At 41.9% G+C, this 26,971-nt stretch overlaps 1 protein-coding gene across 1 annotated transcript in view; it reads right to left on the reverse strand.

The window, feature by feature from the left end:
• ACO1 (aconitase 1) overlaps window positions 1-26,971 on the reverse strand; it is a 1,039,508-nt gene that overhangs the window by 555,682 nt on the left and 456,855 nt on the right. The window contains exon 8 of the mRNA XM_044061006.1: window positions 12,195-12,366. Coding sequence (XP_043916941.1) covers window positions 12,195-12,366 — 172 coding nt within the window. The remainder of the gene's footprint in view (window positions 1-12,194; window positions 12,367-26,971) is intronic.

A 26,971-nucleotide genomic window follows, 5' to 3' on the forward strand; every position in this document is an offset into this window, starting at 1 on the left:
ATAGTACTGGAATTCTGTAAATTCTGGACAAAATCAGCATGTACTTGGGTTCTGGGGAAGATTTCTGAGCTTGTTCACGTCTGTAGATGCACTGCTATGCCTCCAAAAGGTTGTAAATATTTATTTATTGCATTTGTCTACCGGAACGTCCGACTGGGCATTGCCCCTTTTCAGCAGCGGCCTGGGGAAAAAAGCTGATCGAAAAAATTTACAATACACATTTTAAATACTGGAACAGTATGCTATTAAAAGAAATGACTGTAAGAATAATACAGATTAGTAAAAGATTACAAGATAATAAAGTGATAATTATGAAGGGGAGAATAATCACAAGAATTAAAGTATAGATGATTAAGAAATGAGGGAATAAGTTGAAGAGAAGAGGGGGAGTTTTGTATTGAAGAACATAAAGGGAAAAAGAGCAAAGACAGGAATGTATACCAAGGAAGTGTGTTTTTAGTTTGCATTTGAACTGGTGAGGACTAGTGACTTCTTGAAGTGATAATGCAAGGGAGTTCCACATCTTGGATACAAGAGGAGTACAGAACAGATACAGGAGAGTTGTAACAGATGGCAATATCAGACAGAAATTTATCGCACGATCATACTTTATGGGTAGGCCGATACCAGGACATGATGAGTTAGAGAGAGACATATTAAAGGGTGTGCACGATCTTATGAATCTATTTTAGTTGGAAGGAACTAAATATCTGAGAATATAGCGAATCCAATTCATTTTTTTTGTAGAAATAGTAGTGGCAAATTTAGCCTTTTTATAATAGGTCTGTGGAAGTTTGGCGAGTTGAACCAAGTAAAAGTAAGAGATGATGCTGCATATAAAATAATAGGCAGCAATAGGGCAAATGCTATGTATTTTCTGGTAGAGTTGTTGAAAAATTCTCTGGTTCTATACAGCTGGCATAGCTTTTAGTGATTAACAATCAGTTGGGTACGAAAATACAAGTTGATCATAATCAACAGCAACGCCAAGTTTGACGTGAGTAACAGTTTCAATGCGAGTACCACTGCAGGAGGTAAGGGTAAATTTAGATTTGGTTTGTTGGACATTTTGGAGCAGAAAGAGCATCAATTTTGTCTTAATATCATTCAGAACTTTAGCAGAGTCTTTCAGCTAGAATTCAATGGATAAGAAGCAGGACTGTGTAACAGACTGAAGACTGTGGAGTGTATAGTCAGTACATACAAAGGTAGACAGTTGCCTGCATTTTGAAGGACGTCAGTTACCAGAATGTTGAGGTACATTAATAAAGACGTTAAATAATAAGGGGCCTAAAACAGATCTCTGAGGAACACCCATGGAAATGGGAAGGAAGAAATGAAGTAGACTGCCGTCATTTGTCACTGAGTTCTATTAGAAAGGCAGGATATGAACCATGAAATTTGTGGAGGAAGACAGGCCAAGGTAGGCAAGTTTATGAAGGAGTTTAGAAAGTGAAACAGTAACAAACATTTTAGAAAGATCAAGGGACACAGCAAACACCAATTTGCTTTTATTTTTGTTATACTCTACAGATAAATGTGCCTTATCTGTATAATGCTTGGGGTGAAATTCGTGCTGAGGAGGAGCTAGGTTTGTGTTGGTGGAGACATGATGAAGACGTTCAGTATTAATTAATTTTTTAAGGATCTTGGATAGTGAGGATAGAATAGCAATTGGTCTGAAATTGGACAGGTCTGTAAAGAAGCCACCTTTACGCAAGGGTAAGTCATATGATTAGAAAAAAAGTTACGTCTTACCATAACGTTCCATCTTTGTTGTAGAACTTTATTTCATTTATTACTGATAGGACTTTGGTTCCATCCTCGGAATCGACACAGCCGTTTCCAAGCTCGCACCAGCCAAAAACTCTCAGCTAAGTCCTACCCATAATGCCCCTCTCACAGTCTCTTCATATTGAGTTTTCCCGCCCCTATATTATATAGTAAGAGACACAGTAGGAGGCTCTGCCTGAACAAATACCTTAATCAGGAGTTCCTAAAGTCCACCAGGAGTCCAGGCAGGGGGAAGGAGGGCAGGAAGTAATGAATGAATAAAGATCTACAACACAGATGGAATGTTATGGTAAGATGTAACTTCTTTATCTGAGGTTGTAAATCTTTATTCATTCCTTACTGATAGGATGGCATTCCCAGCTACTTGAGTCCTGAGTGGCCCTAAGGAACGATATTACTGAGCACCATAGAAAGTACAGTTGTGTACACTTACCATAAATGTAGATGTTAAGAGTGTATTCACTGTTGCAGTCATTACATTTGGGTAATCTGCTGACAGGTTGCCCTCAGTCACCCTGATTAACAAAGTCTTGGGTCCTGTGTCAGTTGCTGTCCCTTCTTCCATGACGTCAGGTCGTCAGGGTTATAAAACATGCAGCCGACACCATTGCATCAGTTTTTCTTGCCCCAGATGTCAGGTGCCCCCCCAAATGGGGAGCAAAATATATATATATATATATATATATACATATATATACACATATATATATATATATATATACATATACATATATATATACATATATATATATATATATGTATATACATACATATGTAGAATAAAAAACACAAAACATATACCTCCAAACAAAAGCAAATGCACCAAGAAGGCCTTTAAAGATAGTAACAGAAATGAGAGGTATAGTCAGAGAAAAAAACAGAGGGCTGGAGGGAGGGTAACCAGGACTGCAACAGTGAATACACTCCAACATCTACATTTAGGGTAAGTGTACACAACTGTACTATGTTCTTCGTGTTTCACTGCTGCAGTCATTACATTTGGGAAGAATCCCAAAGCTATGGTTGGGTGGATGGATTTATACAGCATTAGGAGCAGCTATAAGGCCCTGCAGGACAGCAGTGGCAAAGTCTGCTCTGGATTTAGAGAAGAGAGGTAAATGGTAATGTTTGGTGAACGTATGAACTGAGTTCCAGGTAGCAGCTTCTAGAATGTCTCTGGTAGGAACCCCTCTGAGAAAGGCTGCAGAAGTAGATGCAGCCCTGGTGGAATGAGATCTGATCCCCTTGGGGACAGGTTTACCATGGTGCATATAGCAGAAATGAATACAATGGCTTATCCATTTGGAAATAGTCTGCTTTGAAATAGCCTCTCCCTCTGCCCCTGCAGCAAATGCCATCAGTAATTGTTCAGATTTTCTTAGAGATTTTGTCCTGTTTAAGTAGAATCTTAGTTGTCTGTGTACATCCAATGAATGCAGAATCCGCTCACCCTTGTTCTGCGGATTTGGGAAGAAAGTTGGCAGATGAATGGTCTCATTAAGGGCCACACTAGATACCATTTTAGGCATAAAGGATGGATTGGTCTTGAGAGCCTCCCTGTCCGGGTAAAAAGTAATGAAAGGCTCCACTGCCACAAGAGCCTGTAGTTCTGAAATCCTTCCTGCTGAAGTGACTGCTAAAAGAAAAACTGTTTTCCAAAAGAGAAATTTTAGGTCTGCAGTAGAAGCTGGCTCAAAAGGAGGTAAGAGTGAGTTTTTCCAAAACAAAATTGAGGTCCCATGCAGGAGTTGGTGCTCTCCTGGGAGATCTTAAATTTTTGGCCCCTCTGAGGTACTGCTTTAGCAAAGTATGAGAAAAGAGGGGAGGTTCTGTGTTGTAATGAGCTGAAATGGCAGAGGCATGTATTTTTATCTAAGAAAAAGAAAGGCCCTTGTGAAGCATCTCAGTTAAGTATTGCAGAATCTGAGGAATATTGGGCATTGCTGTGCTTATTCCTTGTGATTGGTTCCAGGCACAGAATCTTTTCCATTTGACAGCATAAGATTTTCTAGTACTAGGCCTTCTAGCCTCCAAAATGACATCCATCACAGGTTTGCTGAGAGATGTAACTGGTGAAATTAGCTGATCAGCCATGCTGCAAGATTCAGAGTTCGGAGCGGAGTGTGCAGAATTTGATAGTTCTGCTGAGACAGTAGGTAAGGTGTCTGAGGCAGGTACCACGGAGGAAGGTGCGACATATTGCGTAGGAGCGGGTACTAGTGTTGGGGAGGCCAGTCTGGAGCAATCAGAATTATTTTTGGTTTTTCCTGTCTGACTTTTAAAAAGACCTTGGAGAGCAGAGGCAGAGGGGGAAAGGCATAGACATAGGTTTTTCCAGCTGAAGGATAGAGCATCCACTTTCCAAGCTTTTTTGTGAGGAATTCTTGTCCAGAATTTGTCCAACTGATAGTTTTGGGGTGAGGCAAAAAGATCTATGTCTGGGCTCCCCCATTTGTGTGTCAACATGCTGAAGATTTGTGGATCCAGTTTCCATTTGTGTGGGTCCATAAGATTTCTGCTTAGTTCGTCTGCCAGAGTATTTTGCTTTCCTGGCAGGAATTGAGCTTGTAGATGTATCTGGTAAGTCAAGGCCGTGTTCCACAATGCCATGGCTAGTCTGCAAAGGGGGTAGGAATGGGTACCCCCCCTGCTTGTTTATGTACCACATGACTGTGGTGTTGTCTGTCTTTATCAGTAGTTGTCCTGGATGAAGACAGTCCCTGAAGGCTGTCAGAGCATTCTGTACAGCTAGCATCTCTTTCTGATAGATATGTAGGTGCATTTGATTTGGGCTCCATTGGCCCTGAATACATCTCCCTGCCAGATGCACTCCACAAGCATAATCTGATGCGTCTGTAGTCAGGGTTTGGGCGGCAGGGGGTGGAATGAATGACAGTCCCTTGTTTTGGTGGCAGGCCTCTGCCCACCATAGGAACTCTAGCTGCAGGCAAGGAATGATAGGAATCACTGTTTCCAGGCGGTGACAATGTTGACTCCATAAGCTTTTTAGGTACCATTGAAGTTTCCTCATATGCAGTCTTGCATATGGAATTAAAAGAATACAGAAGGCCATGAATCCCAAGGCCTGCATAATTTGTCTTGCAGATAGCTGGGTTTTTGTGGCCACATGTTTGAAGTAAGTCATCAACTGAATTTGTTTTTCTGGCGTAAGGCAAGTCATCTGGGCAGTTGTATTCAAGCTTGCACCCAGGAATGTAATTATTTGAGAGGATACCAGTTGTGATTTCTTTTCGTTTATGGTGTACCCTAGACAAGTTAGAAGCCTTTTTACAAACGCCAGATGTTTTAGTAGAGTGTCCTTGTTTCCTGCCTGAATTAGGCAATCATCCAGGTATGGATAAATTTGAATATTTCTTTGCCTGCAAAATGCAATTACTGGTGCCAGACACTTTGTGAAGACCCTGGGTGCAGTAGATAAGCCAAAGGGCAGTGCAGAGAACTGGTAGTGCAAATAGCCTGCTTTGGAGCGGAGGTATCTTCTGCAAGATTCCCTGATTGGGATATGCAGGTAAGCCTCTTAAGACTCGAGTTACCAACCAGGCATCCTTGCCTAGCATAGGTAGCAACTGCTGGAGTCAGCATCTTGAATTTTGGAATGTACAGAAATGTATTTAGAATGGATAAGTCCAGAATTGGACACCATAATTTGTCTTTTCTGGGTACCAGAAAAGTCGAATAAAAACCTTGTCCCTTTTCCTTTTCTGGTACTGGTTGAATAGCCCCTATATTTATGAGGGACATAACTTGTTTCTGGGCCTCTGCCCACTGATTTGGAGGCAGATCTGGCCATCCGTTTGGGATTGGCAAGGAGTGGAAATGAAATCTGTATCCCTGGGATACTATATTTAAAACCCATTTGTCCTGGGTAATCAGTTGCCAGTTTCGTGCATGAAGTGCCAGTTTTCCCCCCAAAGGGGCGGCCAAAAGATAAGTGCTTGGTGATTGCAGTGGAAAGTCATTGAGACTGTTTACCGTAGGAAGGTGCCTTGTTACTTCCAGATTTGGAGGTGGAGGCACCCCATTGCTTTGTTCTATAAGTTCCTTGTGACTGAAACCTGGAGCCTTTGGAATGTCTGGGTTTGACCTGAGCGGCTCTACTGAATACTGGAAAGGACCAGTTCTTAGTAGGCCAGTGCCTACTGAACCTGGGTGGCTGCACTTGTAGGAAATATTTCACAGTTTGCATAGATTTAGCTTTATCTTCCATCTTTTTCAAAACGTCTTCAGCCTTATTACCAAATAGATTGTCCTGTTGTAAAGGAGCATCCAACAATTTTGCTTTAACATGGTCAGGCAGATTTTGCTCCTTGAGCCAAACATGCCTTCTTATCACAGATCCAGTTACAGCAGCCTTGCAAGAGGCCTCCAAGGAATCAAAACCACATTGCAAAGTATGTTTTCCAACTTGTTCAGTTGAATGCAATAAATCCTGCAACTCTTTATTTTCCACAGTCAGAAATCAACATCATTAAGTAAACCCATGCCATGCTGTTGATATTTAAGCATATGAAATTGACAGTTTAAAGCCCTGATTGCCAAGGTTGCAGACGTGTAAATCTTCTTACCCCATCTATCCAGCACCCTGGAATCTCTATCAGAAGGGGCAGGATTTTTAGCAGTAGAAGCCTCAACGCCCTTGGGACCCTGAGAAATGGTTTCAGGGTCAGCAATAGGGTTTTTAAAGAGGAATTTGTGGGAGTCAGGAACCCTGTAATATCTGTCTGGCTTACTAGGAGCTGGAAGCAGGGAATCAGGAGTCGTACTGGACTCTGAGAAAACATCAACAATGTCTAGAACAGGAGGTATAGCCAAAGGCCTATGCTGAGGAAGAAGGAAATCTCAAAGTCTCTTTTTAGATTCTGAGAAATCCTGACTCTCCCAGTGAAAGTGTTCCCTTAAGGTATGCAAAGTTTCTCCAAAAGAAAAATCCTCAGGAGGAGAAGCAAGAAGGGATGGAATCTTCTGCATCAGAGTCCTTATAAGTGGGAATAGATAATTCCTGATCAGAAGAGGAATCAGAAGAAATAGAAACCTGATCTGAAGATCCATAGTCAGTGTCTTGCCTAGGCCTCTTAGCAAGAGGGGGATGGGTACCCCTGATCAAGGTAATCCTCAGCCATTTTGAACATTTATTTTTTAGGCATTGGGGCCCGTACACGTGGCCCAAGCGTCATTTTTTTAGACAGAGAAGTAGTTTTTGGCCTTAGTTTTGAAGATGGCGTTGGTTTAATATACAAATCTATAGGCTTGAAAACACCCTCAGAAGCTGGTGCCTGCTCAGCAGCTCCGGACCCATCTAAGGTAGAGACATCCGCGGGTTCAACACAAAGTATCTCACGGCATACCGGACTCCGAATAGATCTCAGTAGAGGCCTGCGAATCAAAAGTAGTGGGCATCAGGGGCTGAGAAAGCGCCTGAGTACCGGTGAACCGGCGACTGGCTTAGGAGAAGCTTCATCGTCGGTTTTGGACCTCGACGATTTGAAGTATTCCGGTAGTCCGATTGCTAACCGATGACATTTCTGGATAATTAAATCTCGAGCCAAAATATTTAGAAGCAAAAATATACCGTTCAATAGTGCATTGATTAAATTTAGCACAAAACCGACAGCAAGGCATGACGTGGTCAGGGCCTAGGCAAGGAATACAGTACAAATGAAAATCCTTATGAGGTATTTACTTCCCACAAGTAATACAATTATTAACTTTTACTGACATTGGTAAGGAGCAAGAAAAAGTTTCCCCAATGGGGTACATTGCTTTTAGTTGAAAACTAACCGTCACTGGCGAACTACTTCTGCTTCGGCACTGCGCGGCAAGAAAGACTGATGTAATGGTGTCGGCTGCATGTTTTATACCCCTGACGATCTGACGTCATGGAAGAAGGGACAGCAACCGATGCAGGACCCAAGACTTTGTTAATCAGGCCAACTGAGGGCAAATTGCCAGCAGATTAACCAAATGTAATGACTGCAACAGTGAAACACGAAGAACATCCAAAAGATGCTCATCCCATGGAGGCCAAATCCAATTTGTAATGAGTAATAAAGGTATGAGGTCTTGCCCAAGTGGCTGCTGCGCAGATATCATCCACAGAGGCTCTGGAATGAAAAGCCATAGAAGTAGCCATCAATCTAGTAGAATGAGCCTTTATTCTGAAAGGTAAGGGTAGTTTATTCTGATGGTAGATGAAGGTAATGAAGTTTCTAAGCCAGGAGGATAGAGCCTCTTTGGAGACAGGTTTACCCAATCTGGGTCCTGCAAAGGCCACAAACAATTGATCGTTTTCCTGAAAGATTTAGTCCTGTCCAAATAAAAATGAAGCTGCCTATGAACATCAATGGTGTGCAAAAGATACTCCCCTCTATTTGAATGCTGAGGGAAGAAAACTAGCAGGTCAATAGACTGGTTAATGGAAAATCCAGCAATGACCTTTGGCAAGAAGGAAGGGTCAGTATGAAGGGACACTATCCCTGTGAAAGTTCAAGTAAGGCCTCTTGACACTCTAGGCCTGCAATTCAGATAGTCTTCTCGCTGAGGTTAAGTGCTACTAGAAGTACAGTCTTCCATGATAAAAATTTTATATCACATGAATCAGAAGGTTCGAAAGGAGGGCTTGTTAACAACTGCAGTACCAAAGTCAAGTCCCTGAGTACTATGGAGGGCTTGCCAGGAGGTTTAACGTGTACTACTACTTTCAAAAAGGTTTTGCACAGACAGTGTGGCATAACAGAAAAATTATTAAATCCATTATGAAAATTTGCAAAAGCTGCTAAATGTAGAGTAATTGTCGATGCTAAGGCTCCCGCATGTAGAAGAGTAGTCAGGTACTGTAGGATTATTTGAATACGCATAGAGAAAGTGTCTATATCCTGATCTTTGGCCCATGTAAAGAACCTAGCCCATTTACTAGAATAAATTTTTCTGGTGAAAGGTTTTTGTGAAGCCAGAAGAATCTCATGGATGGGAGATGAAATATAAGGCAGCCTGGCAATCAATGGAAGTGGAAGAACACAGCTGTGAGCTTGAGGATGTGGAGATTGGGATGAATTAGTCCCGGAGGGTGAGATAGCAGACCTTGAGATTGATCCAGGATCCATGGGCTGTGAATCAGATGAGGCCATAGGAAAGGAAACCAGACTTGAAGAGGCCAACTGGGCACAATGAGGATCACACTTTGCTTCCCAACCTTTGAGCTTTCTGGAGGAATTTCGGGATGAGGGGAAACTGAGGAAAGGCATACAGTATACCTGGGGGCCAATCGTGCATTACAGCATCCCTCGGTGACTCCCCCTGAGGGGGGATCAGGGCAAAGTAGCTTCTGCATTTGTTGTTTAGAGGGGAAGCAAACAGATGGCAGCAAGGCCTGCCCCAGCGGAGGAAGATCCGATTCACTATTGCAGGATTGAGGGATTACTCGTGCGGCATAAGGATGTCCCTGCTCAGATTGTCCGCAATAAGGTTGGAACTCCTGTGAATGTGTGTTGCTATAAGAAAGCAGTTGGAAGCTATTGCCCAATGGTCCCGGAAAGGAGGGATGTATGAAACTCTTGCAACGCTAAGAGAACTTCCCTCATTTCCAGGACATTTATGTGCAAATTGGCCTCCATGGGGGACCAGGTGCCTTGGACCGTTGTTGCCTGGAAATGCCACCCCCCCAACCCTAACAGGGAAGTGTCCGGAGTCACTGTGGTCCTGGACTGGGGGAGACAGAAAGGTAGTCATCAAATATTTGATTCTGGCTTCATCCACCATAGCATTTCTTTCTTGCAAAGGTTTGTAAGACGTATCATGTGGTCGAGTGGGTGTGTTAAGATCAACCACTGTGAAGAAAAGAGCCGCTGTAATATTCTCATGTGCAACCTCGCCAGTGGTACTAGGGGTAATAGTTGCTGCAATAGAGCCTAAGAGTTGCAGTACTAGGTGTGCTGGTACAAAGGTCTGTGGAAGGAGGGCCTGGATCTGGTGTCTTATTTTCAAGAGCCTGTGAGGAGGGACGGAAGCATGACATGACGTTGTGTCGAAGATCGCTCCAATAAATTCCAGTATTTTTGTTGGGGACATTTGAGATTTGTCCTGGTTGATCGCAATCCCCAAGCGGAGAGCGAGGCCTTGAGTGTAAGAGAGGCTGCGGATTAGAAGATTCCTGGTCGAGGCGGTAAGGAGCCAGTCGTCTAGATACGGAAATACTTGTGGAATCCTTGTAGTCGAAGATGAGCTACTACATCTGCCATACATTTGGTGAACACTTGGAGGGGGGGGGGTATGCTGTCAAGAGACCGAATGGCAGTACCCTGAACTGGTAGTGATTGGCTCCCAGCCGGAAGTGGAGAAATCTCCAGGAGCACTGATCCATCTTTATGTGGTAATACGCTTCCTGGAGATCTACAGAGCACATCCAGTTGTCCTTCCCTAGAAAAGGTCCTCCAGAATCTTCGAGGTTTCATAAATTTGTTCAATAGGCTGAGATCCAGGACTGATCTCCATTCCCATGTCTTTTTGGCACTAAAAAGAACCTCGAGTAAAACCCAGATCCTCTGGTCTGGTGGGACTGGTTGGATGACTCTTTCTTAGCAGCTTTTCTATTTCTAAGGCTGCTACCTCCCTCTGATTGGTGGCACATTGGAGATTCGTTTGACGGGTCTGGGAGTTAAAGAATGGGATCTGGTAGCCTCTAGATATTATTCTCTACACCCAAACATCGGTAGTAATAAGTTACCAGGCTGGAAGGTGCAGAGAAAAACGACTCCCGACTGCTTCCAGAGGAAACCAATCAGGCCGCTGCTCAGGAGCGCTGGTAGGGTCGGCCGGAGAAGGAATCTTTAACGCCCTGGTTACGTGGATCCCCTCTGCCCCGAAAGAGGCATCTTCCACATGAGTTGTCCCCTCTGACCCAGGGGGATTGCTCACCACCTGTGCCACAAAAAGATCCTTGGGACTTTTTGAACCACAATTTCCCTCCCCCTCTGGTTCCTGGAATAGGACCTCGGGGGGGGATGTATGCCCACAGCAGACAAGGTCTTTCCGTATTTCTCACTTTGTGCTAGTGTGTCTCGCACTTTGGAACCAAAAAGTGCAGATTCGTTGACAGGCATGTTGACGAAGGAAGATTTATAGGGGTCTGCGAAATCACACAAATGCATCCAAGCATGACATCTCATGACGATGCCTGATGCGGCAGCTCGAGCTGCCCCCTCAGTGGTGTGAGATATCAAACCCATTGAGTTCAAGACAGATTCTAGGGTAACTAGATGCAAGGCGACAGTGTCAGGCACCTCATCAGGCAGTACCCCCAACCAAAGCGGTAGACATTTCAGAAATGAGGTCTCTTTGGAGGCGAGTGAAGTGTGCCAGATAGTTCAGCGACCAAATGGCAAAGGTTGCTGAAGCATAGGTCCACTTCCCCAGTCTGTCCATGACCCGAGACTCCCTGTTTGGAGGATGGACAGTGGAACTATCTTCTGCCAGTTGCCTATTTGCTTCATAGATGGGAAAAGGACAACCAGTCCAGAACAGCTGACTATTGACTTGCTAATTATTACTTAAAAATGAGACCTAAAAATAATGCTTGCCTTATAAAATAAACAGTGTACTTAAACTCCAATTTGTGTTTTACTCAGACATTTGCTTAGGGTTTATGGCTTCCACTCTATTAAAATTCATAAGGAATCTCATTAATGGCATTATTTATTACATTTAAAATGCAGAAGGATAGCACTGTAAGACATCACCTTAAACTTGTACTCGTGCAGTGGCCTACATGAAATAAAATTTGGTAATGGGCAGCTTCAGAGGATGACATCCTACTATACCCCAACATGAACAATAGTTTCTGTGCTTATATATAATTGATTTATTGTAAGTATTTTTAACAGCCTCCTTCTATATGTTTCAATGTGCTTTTACATAAAATGAAAAAGACTACTTTTATTTAACAGCACAAAAATACCAAACTAGTCTATATAAAAAAAAAAATACATAAACACAACACACAGACCACTTTCTAATTACAACAATGCCATCCAGAGTGGGAATTGCAGGGAAATAGCAGACTTACCAGACATGAAAGAACCCTCTGCCTATGAACTGGGCCTTGAAATACTCCTGGGTAATCTGTCATTTTTCCCTTCAGTACCCACTTTGTTGGGTGCTGTTGATTATCTCATCACTCAGTAGATGTGGCAATCATAATCCTAATCATAACCACGATCATTTATGAATGGCTTAATATTCAGTGGTACTGAACACAGTTTGTTTCTCATTCATTCATAATGTGTGTTGTACAAGCATTGTTAACAGACTCCTCTACTGCATTCTACAAAGGCCAGTCTTTCTGACCTGCTTAATGAACCACAAGCATGTGTATATTACATTCTTACCTGTCTGCTGCAGGTACTGAAGGCTCACATTATCTACTGGGAAAAAAGCAGCAGTTGCTCCATATTCAGGACACATGTTAGCAATGGTTGCTCGATCAGCAATGGATAGCTGTACTAAACCAGGACCAAAGAACTCCACAAACTTTCCCACAACACCAACCTGGCGAAGGTGCTATTAAAAGAAGCGAATAAAATCGCAAAAAAACATTCAGTGTTTTTCATTAAGTACATGATAGTAAACTAAAAATGGACTTCTAACTAGCAGTCTGGTAAAAAAAGTTGACAGTTGCTTGGAAAGCTACATTTGTTCACATAATGACAGATTTCCTCACCAGTAAATGGGGAAAAAAAAGTTAAGACTCTTGTAATGTTCTCATGTATAAATAGTAACAATGTAATACATTTTTGTAACTTCAAGTACTGGTGGCTATGGCTACTACACAATAACTTCCAAAACATTATTTACAAGTTATACAGTCATGAGACTTGCCAATAAAAGAATTACACTAAATAAAGGGCATCCATTTATAACCATGCAAATAAACAAACAATACATGAAAGAAGTGTATACATCTTCTGTTAGTTGACCTACTATTTAAGCAAAACTGTTCAAAGATGGAATACCCCCTGGTTTTACTACCAAGCTCTAGCCTTTATTTTCCTACTTCCATACATGATCAAGAAAATCTGGGATTCTTATGTTTTTCATAAATCATTTACTATAACACTGAATGCAGGAAACTAAAAAGAATCTGTGGAGTTGGACTGAAATGCCCGTTTGTCATTAATTGCTACTTAGCAGAGATGACTGCATAAATTTGGCACTGGTGTACAATATTCTCTTCTCTTCCACTTTAAGTGTGTTGGGGAGTAGGTGTCACTCTCCTGTCTAGGATACAATAGAACAGTCTTCGTGGGTTCTGTTCAAGCAGCTTTATTTTATACAAACACATCACTATAGAAGTTTACTGACCAAGTTAAGCAACTTGTATACAAACTAACAGCTGCGAGCATGCATGCTCTCTCTCTCTCTCTCTCTCTCTATGGCTGCTTTTCCAAAATGACTCTAGGGATTACACGTGCCTGGAGTTTGTATGTGCACGTATAAGCCTTGAAATGCTTCTTAAAGATATAACACACACATCACTTGCACTCTGATCTACATCCTCCCTCTGAGAAATAGATCGTACAACATTGAGTCTAATTGGCTTGCAGAAATCACAGGTAATTTATTTATATATATATATATATATATATATATATATATATATATATATATATATATATATATATACATACATACATACATATATACACACACACACAATCAAGTCCACATTGCTGCGTACTAGGCTTACATATTAGTCTATATCATGTGACATAAAACAGGGAATTAGATTTAGCAACTGGAACTGTCTCTAAAATGTTTGACCTGTGGAATATTTGGTATGGAGTGGATCAGAATTTTGCACACATTCTGGTATGGAAATAGTGTCTGATTCACTCTTAGGTTTGAAGTCTCCATCACAGAAACAATGTTGTGATGGTGATGATGACTCTGGTACAGGAAGAAAATGTCTACGATTCCTCCTATACTCCACACCCTCCGAGTCTACCAGGTAGGATCTTGGCTCATCACATATGCCTGTAATCTGTCCAATTCGATCAAAACCTTTTGTTGTCTAGATTCATACAGTTTCGTCTTCCCCCAACGGACAAAGTCATATCCTCGATCTGTTGTAACTAGATTTCTGGATATTGTGCTTCTTAAACAATTGAGCCTTGATGGTTTTATTGTTCTTAGGTTTAGGCTTTAATAAACTGGAAGTAATGGGTAGCGTAGTTCTAGTTTGCCTGGAAAAGTAGCCTTTGAGCAGGTGAGCCAAGAATATAGTCACAGAGTGCGTTTTGGAGATTAAGCAAATTCAAAAACACATCGGTATGGTCATGCTTTGACCTTTCAAGTAATTGCTTTGCACTCTGTACTACTCGTACAGCTAGACCATTGGACTGAGGATATTCAGGACTACTAGTTACATGTACAAAGTCCCATTCTTTTCCAAATTTCTGAAACTGGCTAGTAAATTGAGTACCACTGTCAGAAAGAACTTTGTGTGGACTACCATGAACTGAGAAATGACATTTCAACTTAGTAATAACAGCAGTGGAGGTTAGGTTAGGTAGCAGATCGATCTCAACCCAATTCGAATAAGTCTACCAAAACCAAGTAGTGTTGATTGTTCCACTCAAAGAGATCAGATGTGACTGGAGACCAAGGTAGCTCAGTAGTTCTCTTTGCAAATGCGGTCTAGTACTATTGCTTACTGAAGAAGAAGAAAAAACTATCAATGTCTCTTGGTAATAAAGGCCAAAATACTAATTTTCTCTAGCCCTTCTCTTAGTGAATGCAGATACTGGGTGACCATGATGCAAAATTTGGATATATTCTTGTTGTAAGGAAGCAGGATAGTATAGTTGTGTACACTTACCATAAATGTAGATGTTCGAGTGTATACACTATTGCAGTCATTACATTTGGGTTATCTGCTTGCAGGTTGCCCTCAGTCGGCCTGATTATCAAAGTATTGGGTCCTGCATCGGTTGCTGTCTCATCTTCCATGACGTCAGGTAGTCAGGGGTATAAAGCATGCAGCCGATGCCATTACATCAGTTTTTCTTGCCCCAGATGTCAGGTGCCCCCATAATGGGAAGCAATATTATACAAGGTTACACCTCCAACAAAAAGCAAATACACCAGAAATCTTTTAAGTATAGTAAACAAGAAGAGAGGTATAAGTCAATAGAAGTAGGGGCTGGAGGGAGGGTAACCAGGACTGCAACAGTGAATACACTCTAACATCTACATTTATGATAAGTGAACACAACTCTACTATGTTCTTCGTGTTTCACTGTTGCAGTCATTACATTTGGGTAGATTCTCCAAAGCTAAGGAAGGGAGGAGGCAATTAGAGAGCATTAGGACCAGCTATTAGGCCATGCAAGATTGCAGTGGCAAAACCAGCTCTGAATTTAGAAAAAATTGGCAAGTGGTAATGCTTGGTAAAGGTATGTACAGAACTCCAGGTAGCAGTTTCTAGGATGTCCCTGGAAGGGACACCTTCGAGAAAGGCTATAGAAGTAGATGCAGCCCTGGTGGAATGAGGTCTTATCCCCTGTGGGGTAGGTTTTCCATGGTGCTTATAGCAGAAATTAATGCAATTCCCTATCCACTTAGAAATGGTTTGCTTTGAAATGGCTTTCCCCTCTGCCCCTGTCGCAAAGGCAACCAGCAGCTGTTCAGATTTCCTGAGAGGCTTAGTCCTGTCCAAGTCTAATCTAAGTTGTCTGTGCACATCCAAGGAGTGCAATATTCGTTCCCCTTTGTTCTGTGGATTAGAAAAGAAGGTTGACAGATGAATGGACTGATTAAGGGCCACACTGGATACCACCTTGGGCATAAAGGAGGGATTAGTCCTGAGGGACACCCTGTCCGCATGAAAGATGATGAAAGGCTCCACTGCCATGAGGACCTGTAATTCAGACACCCTCCTTGCTGAAGTGATGGCTAGAAGGAATGCTGTTTTCCAACAAAGCAATTTCAATTCTGCAGTTGCAGCTGGCTCAAAGGGAGGTAGAGCGAGCTTTTCCAATACAAAGTTAAGGTCCCTGGCTGGACTAGGGTCTCTCCTGGGTGGTCTTAAATTTTTGGCCACTCTGAGGAATTGCTTCAGCAGTGAGTGAGAGAAGAGGGGTGGCTCCATATTATAACGTGCTAAAATGGCCAAGGCATGAATTTTAACAGAAGAGAAGGAAAGGCCCTTGTGAAGCATCTCTGTTAAGTATTGAGGAATATGCGGTAAGCTGGGCACTGCTGTGCCCATCCCCTGAGTTTGGCTCCAGGAACAGAATCTTTTCCACATTTCAGCATAGGATTTTCTAGTACTAGGCCTCCTTGCCTCCAGAATGACATCCGGCACTTGCTCACTGATGTACGGTAATGGAGAGCTCAGGTAATTAGCCAGGCTGCAATGTTCCGAGTTTGAAGGTGGGGGTGCAGAATCGGACCCTCCTGCTGGGACAGCAGGGAAAGGGTCTGGGGCAGGTGCCATGGTTCTAGCATTGACACACTGAGCAAGAGGGGGTACCAGTGTTGGCATGGCCAGTCTGGTGCAATGAGTATTGTCCTTGGTTTGCCCAGTTTGATCTTTAGTAGAACTTTGGAGAGGAAAAGCAGGGGGGAAAGGTATAAACGGAGAGGTTTTTCCAGGTGGAGGACAGGGCATCCACTTTCCAAGCTTGTCTGTGGGGAGTCCTTGTGCAGAATTGTCCAGTTGATAGTTCTGAGGGGAGGCAAACCATTCTATCTCTGGGCTCCCACATTTGTTTCTCAAGATGTTGAATATCTCTGGTTCCAGTTTCCACTCGTGTGAGTCCATGAGATTTCTGCTTGGGTCGTCTGCCAGTGTATTTAGCTCGCCTGGCAGGAACCGAGCTTGCAGGTGCACTTGGTAGCTCAAGGCTGTGTTCCACAGAGCCATGGCTAGTCTGCAGTGGGTATGAGTGCGTTCTCCCCTTATTGTTTATGTACCACATAACAGTGGTGTTGTCCATCTTTACCAATAATTGTCCTGGAAGAATGTGGTCCTTGAAGGCTGTCAGAGAATTCTGTACAGCTAACCTTTCTCTTTGATTGATATGCAGGTGCATTTGATTCGGGTTCCATTTGCCCTGGGATGCACTGCCCTGCCAAGTGAGCCCCCCATGCATAGTCTGATGCGTCTGTTGCTAGGGTTTGGATGGCAGGGGGTAGAGGGAATGGCAGTCCTTTGTTGTGGTGGCAAGCCTCTGCCCACCAAAGGAACTCTGTCTTTATACAAGGAATGGTAGGAATCATTGATTCCAGGTCCTGAGAGTGTTGACACCATAGGCTTTTTAGATACCATTGTAGTCTCGTCATATGCAGTCTTGCATATGGAATTAGTAGAATGCAACAGGCCATGAACCCCAGGGCTTGCAGTATTTTCCTTGCAGATAGCTGGGATCTTTGCTTCCAGTAGTTTGAAGTAGGCTGTCAAATAAACTTGTTTCGCTGGTGTGAGGTAGGCCATCTGGGAAGTTGTATTCAAGCTTGCTCCCAGGAATAGAATTTGTTGGCAGGGTACTAGGTTGTGATTTCTTTTTGTTTATGATGTACCCCAGCGAGGTTAGCAATTTCTTTACAAATGCCAGATGATTCAATAGTATGTCCTGGCTTTCTGCCTGAATTAGACAATCATCCAGATATGGGTATATTTGAATATTTCTTTGCCTGCAGAATGCAATGATTGGAGCTAGGCACTTTGTGAATACCCTGGGCACAGTAGATAAGCCAAAGGGCAGTGCAGAGAACTTATCAGTGCATGTAGCCTGCTCGAAGCATAGGTATCTTCTGCAAGATTCCCTTATTGGTATGTGCAGGTAAGCTTCCTTCAAATCCAGTGTTGCCAACCAGGCATTTTTGCCTAGCATGGGAAGCAGCTAATGAAGAGTTAACATCTTGAATTTTGGGATTACCAAAAAGGTGTTTAGGATAGGACACCAGGAATTGTCTTCTCTGGGTACCAGGAAAAGTCTTGAGTAAAAACCTTGCCCCCATTCCTTTTCTGGGACAGACTGAATAGCCCTGATACTCTGAAGAAATAGAACCTGCTTTTGAGCCTCGGCCCACTGATTTGGGGTAGGTCTGGCCAACCGCTTGGAGTTGGTAAGAAGTGAAAGTGGAATCTGTATCCTTGGGAAACTATATTTAAAATCCATTTGTCTTGGGTAATGAGTTCCTCAGTTTTTTGCATGCAGGGCGATCTTTCCCCCTAAAGGAACAGTCAGGTGAGCAGAGCTTGGACGGTTTAAGGTTAAGTCATTGTGACAGTTTACCATGGGGGGGTGTCTTGCTTCTTCCAGCTTTGGAAGTGGAAGCCCCCCCCCCACTGCTTAGGCCTGTGAGTACCTTGATACTGAAAGCCTGGGTGGTCTGCTGGTCCTGGGTTTGGACTGAGAAGGCCTGGAAGAGACAGGAAAGGAACAATTCTTAGAAGGCTAGTGCCTACTAAATCTGGGAGGCTGTACTTGCAGGAAATCTAACAGTTTGCATAGATTTAGCTTTTTCCTCCATCTTTTTAAGTACTTGTTCTGCTTTGTTGCCAAACAGGCGGTCTTGGTTTAAGGGAACATCCAGTAATTTAGCTTTAACATGATCTGGCACAGTTTGCTCCTTAAGCCAAGCATGCCTTCTAAGTACAGACCCAGTGACAGCAGCTCTGCAAGATGCCTCTAAGGAATCAAAACCACATTGCAAAGTATGTTTATCAACTTGTTCAACAGAATGCATTAAATCCTGTAATTCTTTATTTTCAGCACGGTCAGGAATCAACATAATTTTCTGTTTAAGTAATCCAATAATATGCTGCTGCTACTTTAACATATGAAACTTGCAGTTTAAGGCCCTAATGGCCAAAGTAGCAGAAGTGTCTACCTTCATACCCCATCTGTCCAAGGCCCTGGAATCTCTATCAGAGGGGGTAGGGTTTTTGGCAGTAGTAGCCTTAATGCCTTTGGGTCCCCGTGAAATGGTCTCTGGATCTGCAGTAAGATTCTTAAAGAGAAACGTGAGAGAGTCAGGTAATCTAATATCGGTCAGGTTTCCTGGGAGCTGGAGGTAAAGTGTCTGGGGCCAGGCTAGATTCCAAGAAGGCATCATCTACAATGTCCAGTACAGGAAGTATAGCTAAAGGCCTGTGTTGAGGATGGAGTAAGAATTCCCTAAGCCTCTTTTTGGAGTCAGTGTAATCCTGGCTTTCCCAGCAGAAATGCTCCCCAAGAGTATGCAAAGTTTCACCAAAAGAGAAATCTTCTGGAGAGGAAGCAGAGGGGAAAGGAGTCCTCTGCATCAGAATCCTCATAGGTAGAATAAGGATAAATCTTGGTCATCAGAAGAAACAGAAATTTCAGAATCCTGATCAGAAGAATCAGAAGGAAAATCAGTTCTAGGTCTCTTAGAGGGAGAAGGGTGGATTCCCCTTATAAGAGGAATAAGGTCTTCAGCCATTCTTATTTGTTTTTTAGGCATAGGGGCCTGACCATGCAGTCTGGGCATCTGTTTTCTAGGCGTGGATGGAGTTTTAGGCCTTGAAGAAGAAGATGGCGTCGGTCTGATATGCAGGTCAGTAGGGCTGAATACACCTCAGAAGCAGGTGCCTGCACAGAGGCTCCGGACCCATCCAAGGTAGAGACATCTGCATGTTCCATAGTCAAAGAAGCATCTCGCGGCATACTGGACTCTAAATGGGTCTCAGTAGAGGCCTGCAAATCTGAAGTAGCGGGTATCAGGGGCTGCAAAAGCACCTCACTGAGTACCGGCGAACTGGCGACTAGCTTAACGGAAGTGTCGGCAGCTTTGGACCTACGCAGTCTGTCTCTGTCTTCATCTTTATGTTTTTTCGGAATGTCGGTAGTCGGATGGCTTACCGAAGCCATTTCTGGATAGTCGAACAGAGTACAAAAATAGATGCGAAAATGAACAGATGACAAATAACTTGAGGATTGAATAAGGCACAAAACCGACAGCGAGGGACATCGTGATCTAGGCCTAAGCAAGGAATGCAGTACGAATGAAAATCTTTATGAGGTATTTGCTTTCCACAAGTAATACAATTGTTAACTTTTACTGACATCGGTTTAGAGCAAGAAAAAGGATCCCCAACGGGGTACTTAGCTTTGTTGAAGACTTCAGATCTGACACTCGAAAACGAAAATTTCAGGAGTCGGCCGACCGGCACTTGCGAACTGCTTCTGCTTCGGGCACCGCACAACAAGAATGACTGATGTAATGGCATCGGCTGCATGTTTTATACCCCTGACTACCGGACTTCATGGAAGATGACACAGCAACGGACGCAGGACCCAAGACTTTGATAATCAGGCCGACTGAGGGCTACCTGCAAGCAGATAACCCAAATGTAATGACTGCAACAGTGAAACACGAAGAACATCAACAATTTTAGGTCCCTTGAAAATGCCATCCTCCATTAACAATTCATCTCTGCAAGGAATATAGGTTTGCACTTCAGGTGGTACACTAGATTGCTTTGATGGCCAGCCAAAGTTAATGTAGTGACTGAGCTTTTGCAAAATTGGATCAGTCTGAGAGTCATCTCTTAATTCATCAAGTCTAGTGGTGGATAAATTACGCATGGACATCACATCAAAAGTCAAAATTCTCTGAGTCAAGCTGTTTTGTCGTATTCCAGGGCAATCTGGATAAGGTATCAGCCAGATAGACCAATCTGCCTTTCGTGTAGACCATCTTGAAATTGTACTCTTGCAATTTGAGCATCATTCTTTGTAATCTTGCTGGAGTGGAATGCATTGGCTTCTTTAGAACAGTAACTAGAGGTTGATGGTCAGTTTCAATCTGAATAGCTTGACCAAAAATATAATCATGAAAGTTGGAATAAGCAAATACTATTGCCAAAAGCACACTCTCAATTTGAGCATACTGCCATCTCAAGTTTAGGTAAGTGTTCTAGATGTGCCAAGATCAAATTTTGAAGCATCACAGGAAAGAGTAACTGGCTTGTTCACATCATAATATCTTAATGTAGGCAGGATGGCAATTTTCTGCTTGAGGTTTTTAAATGCCTTCTGGTGCTGCTCCAACCACGACCATGCAACATTTTTGCGTATTAGCTCTCAAAGGTGTCAACTCACTAAAGTCTGGTATAAACTTGCCTAAATAGTTGACCATCCCTAGGAAACACTGTACAGCTTGCACATTATTTGGTGCTGACATCCCAAGAATAGCTGCTTGCTTGGTCGGGTCTGGTCTGGTCTCAAGCCTGTACTCGTAAACAAATGTCTTACGTATGTAACTTCTGGAAGTCTGAATTTGCACTTCAGAGGACTGAGCTTCAAGTTTACTTCATGTGCTTTGTCTAGAACTTTCTTGAGGTTTCTGTCATGCTCTGCTTCACCAGTGCCTCCAACCAATAGATCATCTACTATTATGGCACAAGGATAAGCCAAAACAATTTGCTCCACTGCACACAGATTTCACTTGCAGACTTTATTCCAAATGGCATCCTTAGGAATCTGTATCTACCAAACGGAGTACCAAAAGTAGTTAGAAATAAGAATATGCAATCAAGCATCACTTGCCAAAATTATCTCTCTGCATCAGAGAGAGAAAATACAGTAGTATTCAGGATTAGAGCTGCAACTTTGACTGTGCGCATTGGATGGTACGGTCTCCAATACTTTGTTCAGATCTCTTGGGTCAATGCAAATTATGATTTCGTCTGAGCCTTTTTTGTGAACGGCTAACCATGGATGACACCCTTTCAACTGGTTCTGTGACTGGACAAATCCCACCTTGCTGCATGACTTTATCCATCTGAGCGTTGACTTTATCCTGCATAACTATCGGAACTCTTCTTGCTAGTCTGACTACTGGAGTGACCTCTGAGTCTAACTTCATGGGATACACAACTGGAAGTTTGCCTAGCTTGTCATCAAAAACATCAGCCTACTCTGAGAAAATGGCTTCAGAAAACTTAGAACTCGGAAATGCACTTATGTAATGGCCTTTTTTAGCAAAAGAAAGCAGATTCATTGAGACACAATAAAGACTGCACTGGTCTTCGGACTACATAGAATAACAACTTGTAACAGTTCTCAGCCAAATAACATGAAAGCATCACTGAGCCTTCGGTTTGAATTTCTTCACCTCCATAAGAAACAAGTCTCACACTACTAGCCACACTGAATTGTTCGTTAGTTCTCACTTTAGCAAATCTATCTGCTGATATAACATTACACTTTGAACTAGTGTCTACCTTGAGCTCTGTGGATTTTTCATTAATCCGGACTGTACAAAACATTTCACTCCTTGTCAATAAATTCACTGCATCAACTCTTTCACCAAGCAGTGACACACCATCTACATAGAAAGCTGACTGCTTGGGCTCTACTTGATCAACTTCCTTTTTGGTGCGATCTTTCTTTACAACTGTGTGAGGCTTACTTGATTTGCAAAACTTTTGGAAATGGTTCCACTTTTTACACTTGTGACATTGCTGACCAAATGCGAAGCACTTCTCTCTTTTAGACTATTTGCACCACAATTGCAACAACAACAGAGGTAGATTTGGGTTTTGCAGATTCATGCTTGTACTGCATTGAGCTTGAGCTGGAGAAAGCTCCTTCCTTAGAACTTACTGGAAAGCTACGTGCCTTCCTTGGAAACCCTGTAGCTGCCACGTGCTTTGGCCTGCTTTTGTTTGCCACGTGTTGCATACTGTCTACACGTGCTCTGCAGCCAAATGAAACCATGTTCTTGTCACTCGCAAGCATACTTGTGTGTTTTTCTGTCACCTCATGGATTTGACAAATCTCTATGCTTTACTCAACATTAAATCACTGTCATGAACTAAAATCTTTCTCACAGCAGCACTGTTAATACCACACACAAGTATGTCCTTTATCAGCTCCTCTTAAGTGAACAAAAGACAAGTTTTAGCTCTGTTTCTCAAGTCAGTTACACAAGCTGCAAAGATTTTCCTTGGTTTCTAATCTCTTGTGCAAAACAAATGCCTCGCTAATGTAATATTTGTCTGGGGGTTACACATTTCTCTAAACCTGCACTTCAAACACTCAGGGTCTTCCCTTGATTTAGCCTGTACAACAATCTGACTGTGTTCATCTTCTCCTTCATATACTGCTGGTGGCATATACAAATAAATGCGCTCTTTTTATAGCCTCTGACCCAGCTAGGTTTAGCAAAATGAATTTTCTGGTGCGTGCATTTCTATCTGCATAAAGTCCTTGTATAACAATATCATAGTCTTGCTCAAATATTCTCCAATTCTCTGCAATATTCTGATCAAATACAGGGGCTTTCAAAATCAGTCTAACATATTAACACATACTAGTGAAGGGTTTTGCAAATAAGCACAAACATACACACATGCCAGAAATTTATGCCAGTATTTGTAACTTTGTCCAATGCCTTTGTGTTTCTGAATGTATACCTTTCGGGCTTTTTGAAATTATGCTAATGGACAAACTTGTAGTACCTTTGAATAACTGGACTTTGTGGTAAAAAAAAATAAATAAAAAAAAAACTTCTCGGGCACATTAGACTTTTGTAATATTGTTTGAAAGGTGAAATGCTAAACTCATTTATCATCACTTTGCTAAAGTAGTTTATCATCATTTTAAAAAATGTTTCAACTTTACAATGCAACTGAATAACTCTCGGGTACTGTAATGAGAATAAGTTGGACATCTTAACACTTTGAAATAATTGCACTTTGGGAATAACTGCATACAGCACACAATGAAATGTCCCCAAAATGGCGGCACCTTGCTACGCAACTCTTTACAGTACAAGAAACGCACCGTAAAGGCAGCACTTTGCGAACAGACACACCCAGCACATGAAAATTTTCAAAATGGCTATACCTTGACTATTTCACGAAATAGTTCCCACTTTGCACACAATAAACTCTTTGAAATACATGCACAGTAATAAGCCCACTCTAAGTACTTTCACAGACTTTTGAGATACTTCGATTAACTTTAATTATGCCCTTGATACAATACAAAGTCGTAGTTATGCCAAAACACAGTTGCCTTGGTTTATTTTTGCTTAAATGTGCCCTTTTTGCCCTTATATTTGTTTTGCTCGTTTAAGCCCTTTTCATGCCTAATGTACTTTTCTTGTACTCGTTTTACTCTAACCACGCCCAGTTTTGCTTTAGACACACTCATCTTGCTTTAAATATGCTTGTTTTTGCTTTACTGTTAATTGTTTCAAATACCTTTAAACATTTCCTTTAAACTTTTTGTGCCTTCTACTTGCTTAATAATGTGGTTTGTGCCCTTGTAATGCCCCTTTTTATCTTTACTATCAAATAAACAGTTTCTGCTATTTCTCATTACCTTTGATTCTTTTCTTGCTCTTTTTGTACTTTTTTCCCCTCAGTTTTACCTTCACTGTCATCTCTGCACCTCATGTCTCTGAATATTATTCTCTGCGATCCCACTTCTGACACCACACTGCTCTCCTATCTAGGACACAACAGAAGAGTCTTCGTGGGTTCTTTTCAAGCAGCTTTATTTTATACAAACATCACTATAGAAGTTTACCGACTAACTTAAGTAACGTGCATACAAACTGATAACTGCGATCATGCATGTTCTCCCTCTGGCTGCTCTTCCAAAATGGCTCTAGGGATTGCATGCATCTGGAATTTATACGTGCACATTTAGCCTTGACATGAGTCTTAAAGCTATAGCACACACATCACTTGCACTCTGATCTATAGTGGGCAAGTAGTTTTTGTAGTCTTTAAAATTCCTTGTTGTTCCTACACTAACTTTAGGCTCTGATCACCCCACGAGAATGCTGCTAAGCTGCCTTGCAGTCAAGCTCTAAGGTTCTTTCGTTCTAAGAGCATGGTGTAATAGTGTCCCATGGTCCTGATTACTGGTGCTCATGCGGATTACCACAAATGGAAACTCACTTCCTTTTGCCAACTACAGATGGACTTCCCAAGTGTTAACCCTAAAACTGGTTATGTTTCTCCTCTGACCCCCCTCCAGTGCTTGCATTTTCCTTCTTGGAAATAGTCTCTGTAGTCCTTAAATTTCCTTGTTGTTCTTACACTAACTTTAGACTCTCTTACCACCCCATGAGAATGCTGCTGTGCTGCCTCCCCAACAGAATTCTTAAAACAAATAAAATATGTACATGCTGTCTGTGCGATAACACTAAGTGCTTCACTGGTTTTCAAAGCCAGTAAAACACTTTGTGCTTTTTTTGTGTACCTGGTAGTACAATGAGTAGATAAAACTCCATGCACTACAAAGAATTATGATCGTCTCACCAATCCTAACCATTTATTATGTGTTCTTGACACAGATGCCAAGATTCAACTGTAAAAGTTTCACTCCCAAAGTGAATTTCTTGGCATCCATATCTCGAAAACATTTACAACTGCAGGCCTAAACAAAATCATCTATATAGCTAATTTTACTTTTAGATCAACTTCATCTGCAGCAATGTAGACAAAGATTTATATTAATTTGCTTTATGGTTTCTTTGACTTCAAAATGACATTATGCACAGGAAACTGGTATTACTTGGCTCTCTGCTTTTGCCCTTGCCCCCCCCCCCCCCAATGACGTCTACTGTTTATCAACAAGAACTGCTGTTTGGTATCCATACAGAAATATAAAGGTCATATTGAAGGTTTGCATTTGGATGAATGTGCTTTTATTAAATTTGCTATAGCCTGGGTTTGTTCTCGTACTAGGGTGCAACAACTCAGAATTGATATTAAATGTGGAATACTGAGACATTCTTGCTCTCACAGGAAATTATTGGCTTAAAACAGTGTTATTTCTGTTTTCATTCAACTCAGTTTTCGACAAATGCGTCTCCAAGCACCAGTCTTGGAAACAAGCAGCTTAGATTATTTTAACAGCAGCACAGTGTGCCACTGCTAAACAACCCTCTCATTCAATACACTGCACTTGATTTTCTTTTATTTTCCAAACAAACAAGGAAAAGCACCCCAAACCACACCAAGCACAATAAATCCTATGAAGGCACCTTGGAAAGACCATCCAACACTCGACCAGGCACAAAATAATTTTTATTTAACAAATAAAGAAAAAGAAAAACAAAAACCATAAACGCATTAACATGTCATCATGTTTTCGGCCCCACTCACGACTTCCTCAGAACACAATTGGGGACGAAAATGTGGTGACGTGTTAATGTGTTCATGTCTTTTGTTTTCATTTATTTGTTAAATAAAATGCATTTTACGCTTGGTCGAGTGTTGGAAGGTCTTTCCAAGGTTCCTTCTTTTGTTTTCCACCATATAACAGACCATCTCTCTCTCTCATATCATGACTTAGTACTGCTCGGGATCTGAAGCATTAACAAGAAACTATTAATCAATACCATTAAAAGAAACATGACCTTTGAAACTTCCCAGCATCTCTGGCATACTCCCCTTGTAGCCCTAATTGAGTTTTAGCTGTTACACATAGCATTGTTATTGCTTCACTGAAGTTACTGTCACAGAATAAATAGTATTTAAAAAATCATTTTCACTGGAACAAAAGGATTTTTTTTAAAGTGGGCAAGCCCTTCTGCACCTCACTTACTTAAATAAAAAGAAATTCTTCACAACATTTGCATCAGTCTGGTGCAAGAAAAAGTAATCATGGTGAAATAAGAAGCAGACATATATTTAAACAAATTCTATTAAAACAAATAAATATTTAAAAAAATAGGCTATGTGGGGGGGGGGTTCAAACTGGCTTGTGCAAATGACAGAAGCCAAAATCCAGTGCGGCTGACTCAGCAGACATTGAAACTGACACACTAAATTCGGCTAATATTTATAACATTCCAAAGTATTTTTTGGCTATTACTTAGAGCCCTATTGTGAAACAAGGCTGTTTCCTGTTTGTTTAAATTATGTCAACTAACCTTGGTGACACACTAGAAATAGGTCGGTCAAGTATATGAAGACCACCCTCAAAGAGGGTCAGTACTACAGGTTTACTTTCAGAAATGCAGCAATAGCAATATCCTGGCAGATTGATTCAGTGCCAACTTCACCCCCCTCTCACGCCCTAAATGGCCCTTCTCAATACCGGAAGACTGCCAAATTCCAGTAATAACAGCCACACAGGTAAAAAACGCACTCTCCAAAGCTAAGAAT

This window comes from Protopterus annectens, chromosome 2.part0 (genome assembly GCF_019279795.1).
Source record: "Protopterus annectens isolate FY-2018-M chromosome 2.part0, PAN1.0, whole genome shotgun sequence".
In the NCBI taxonomy this organism is placed as follows: Eukaryota; Metazoa; Chordata; order Ceratodontiformes; family Protopteridae; genus Protopterus; species Protopterus annectens.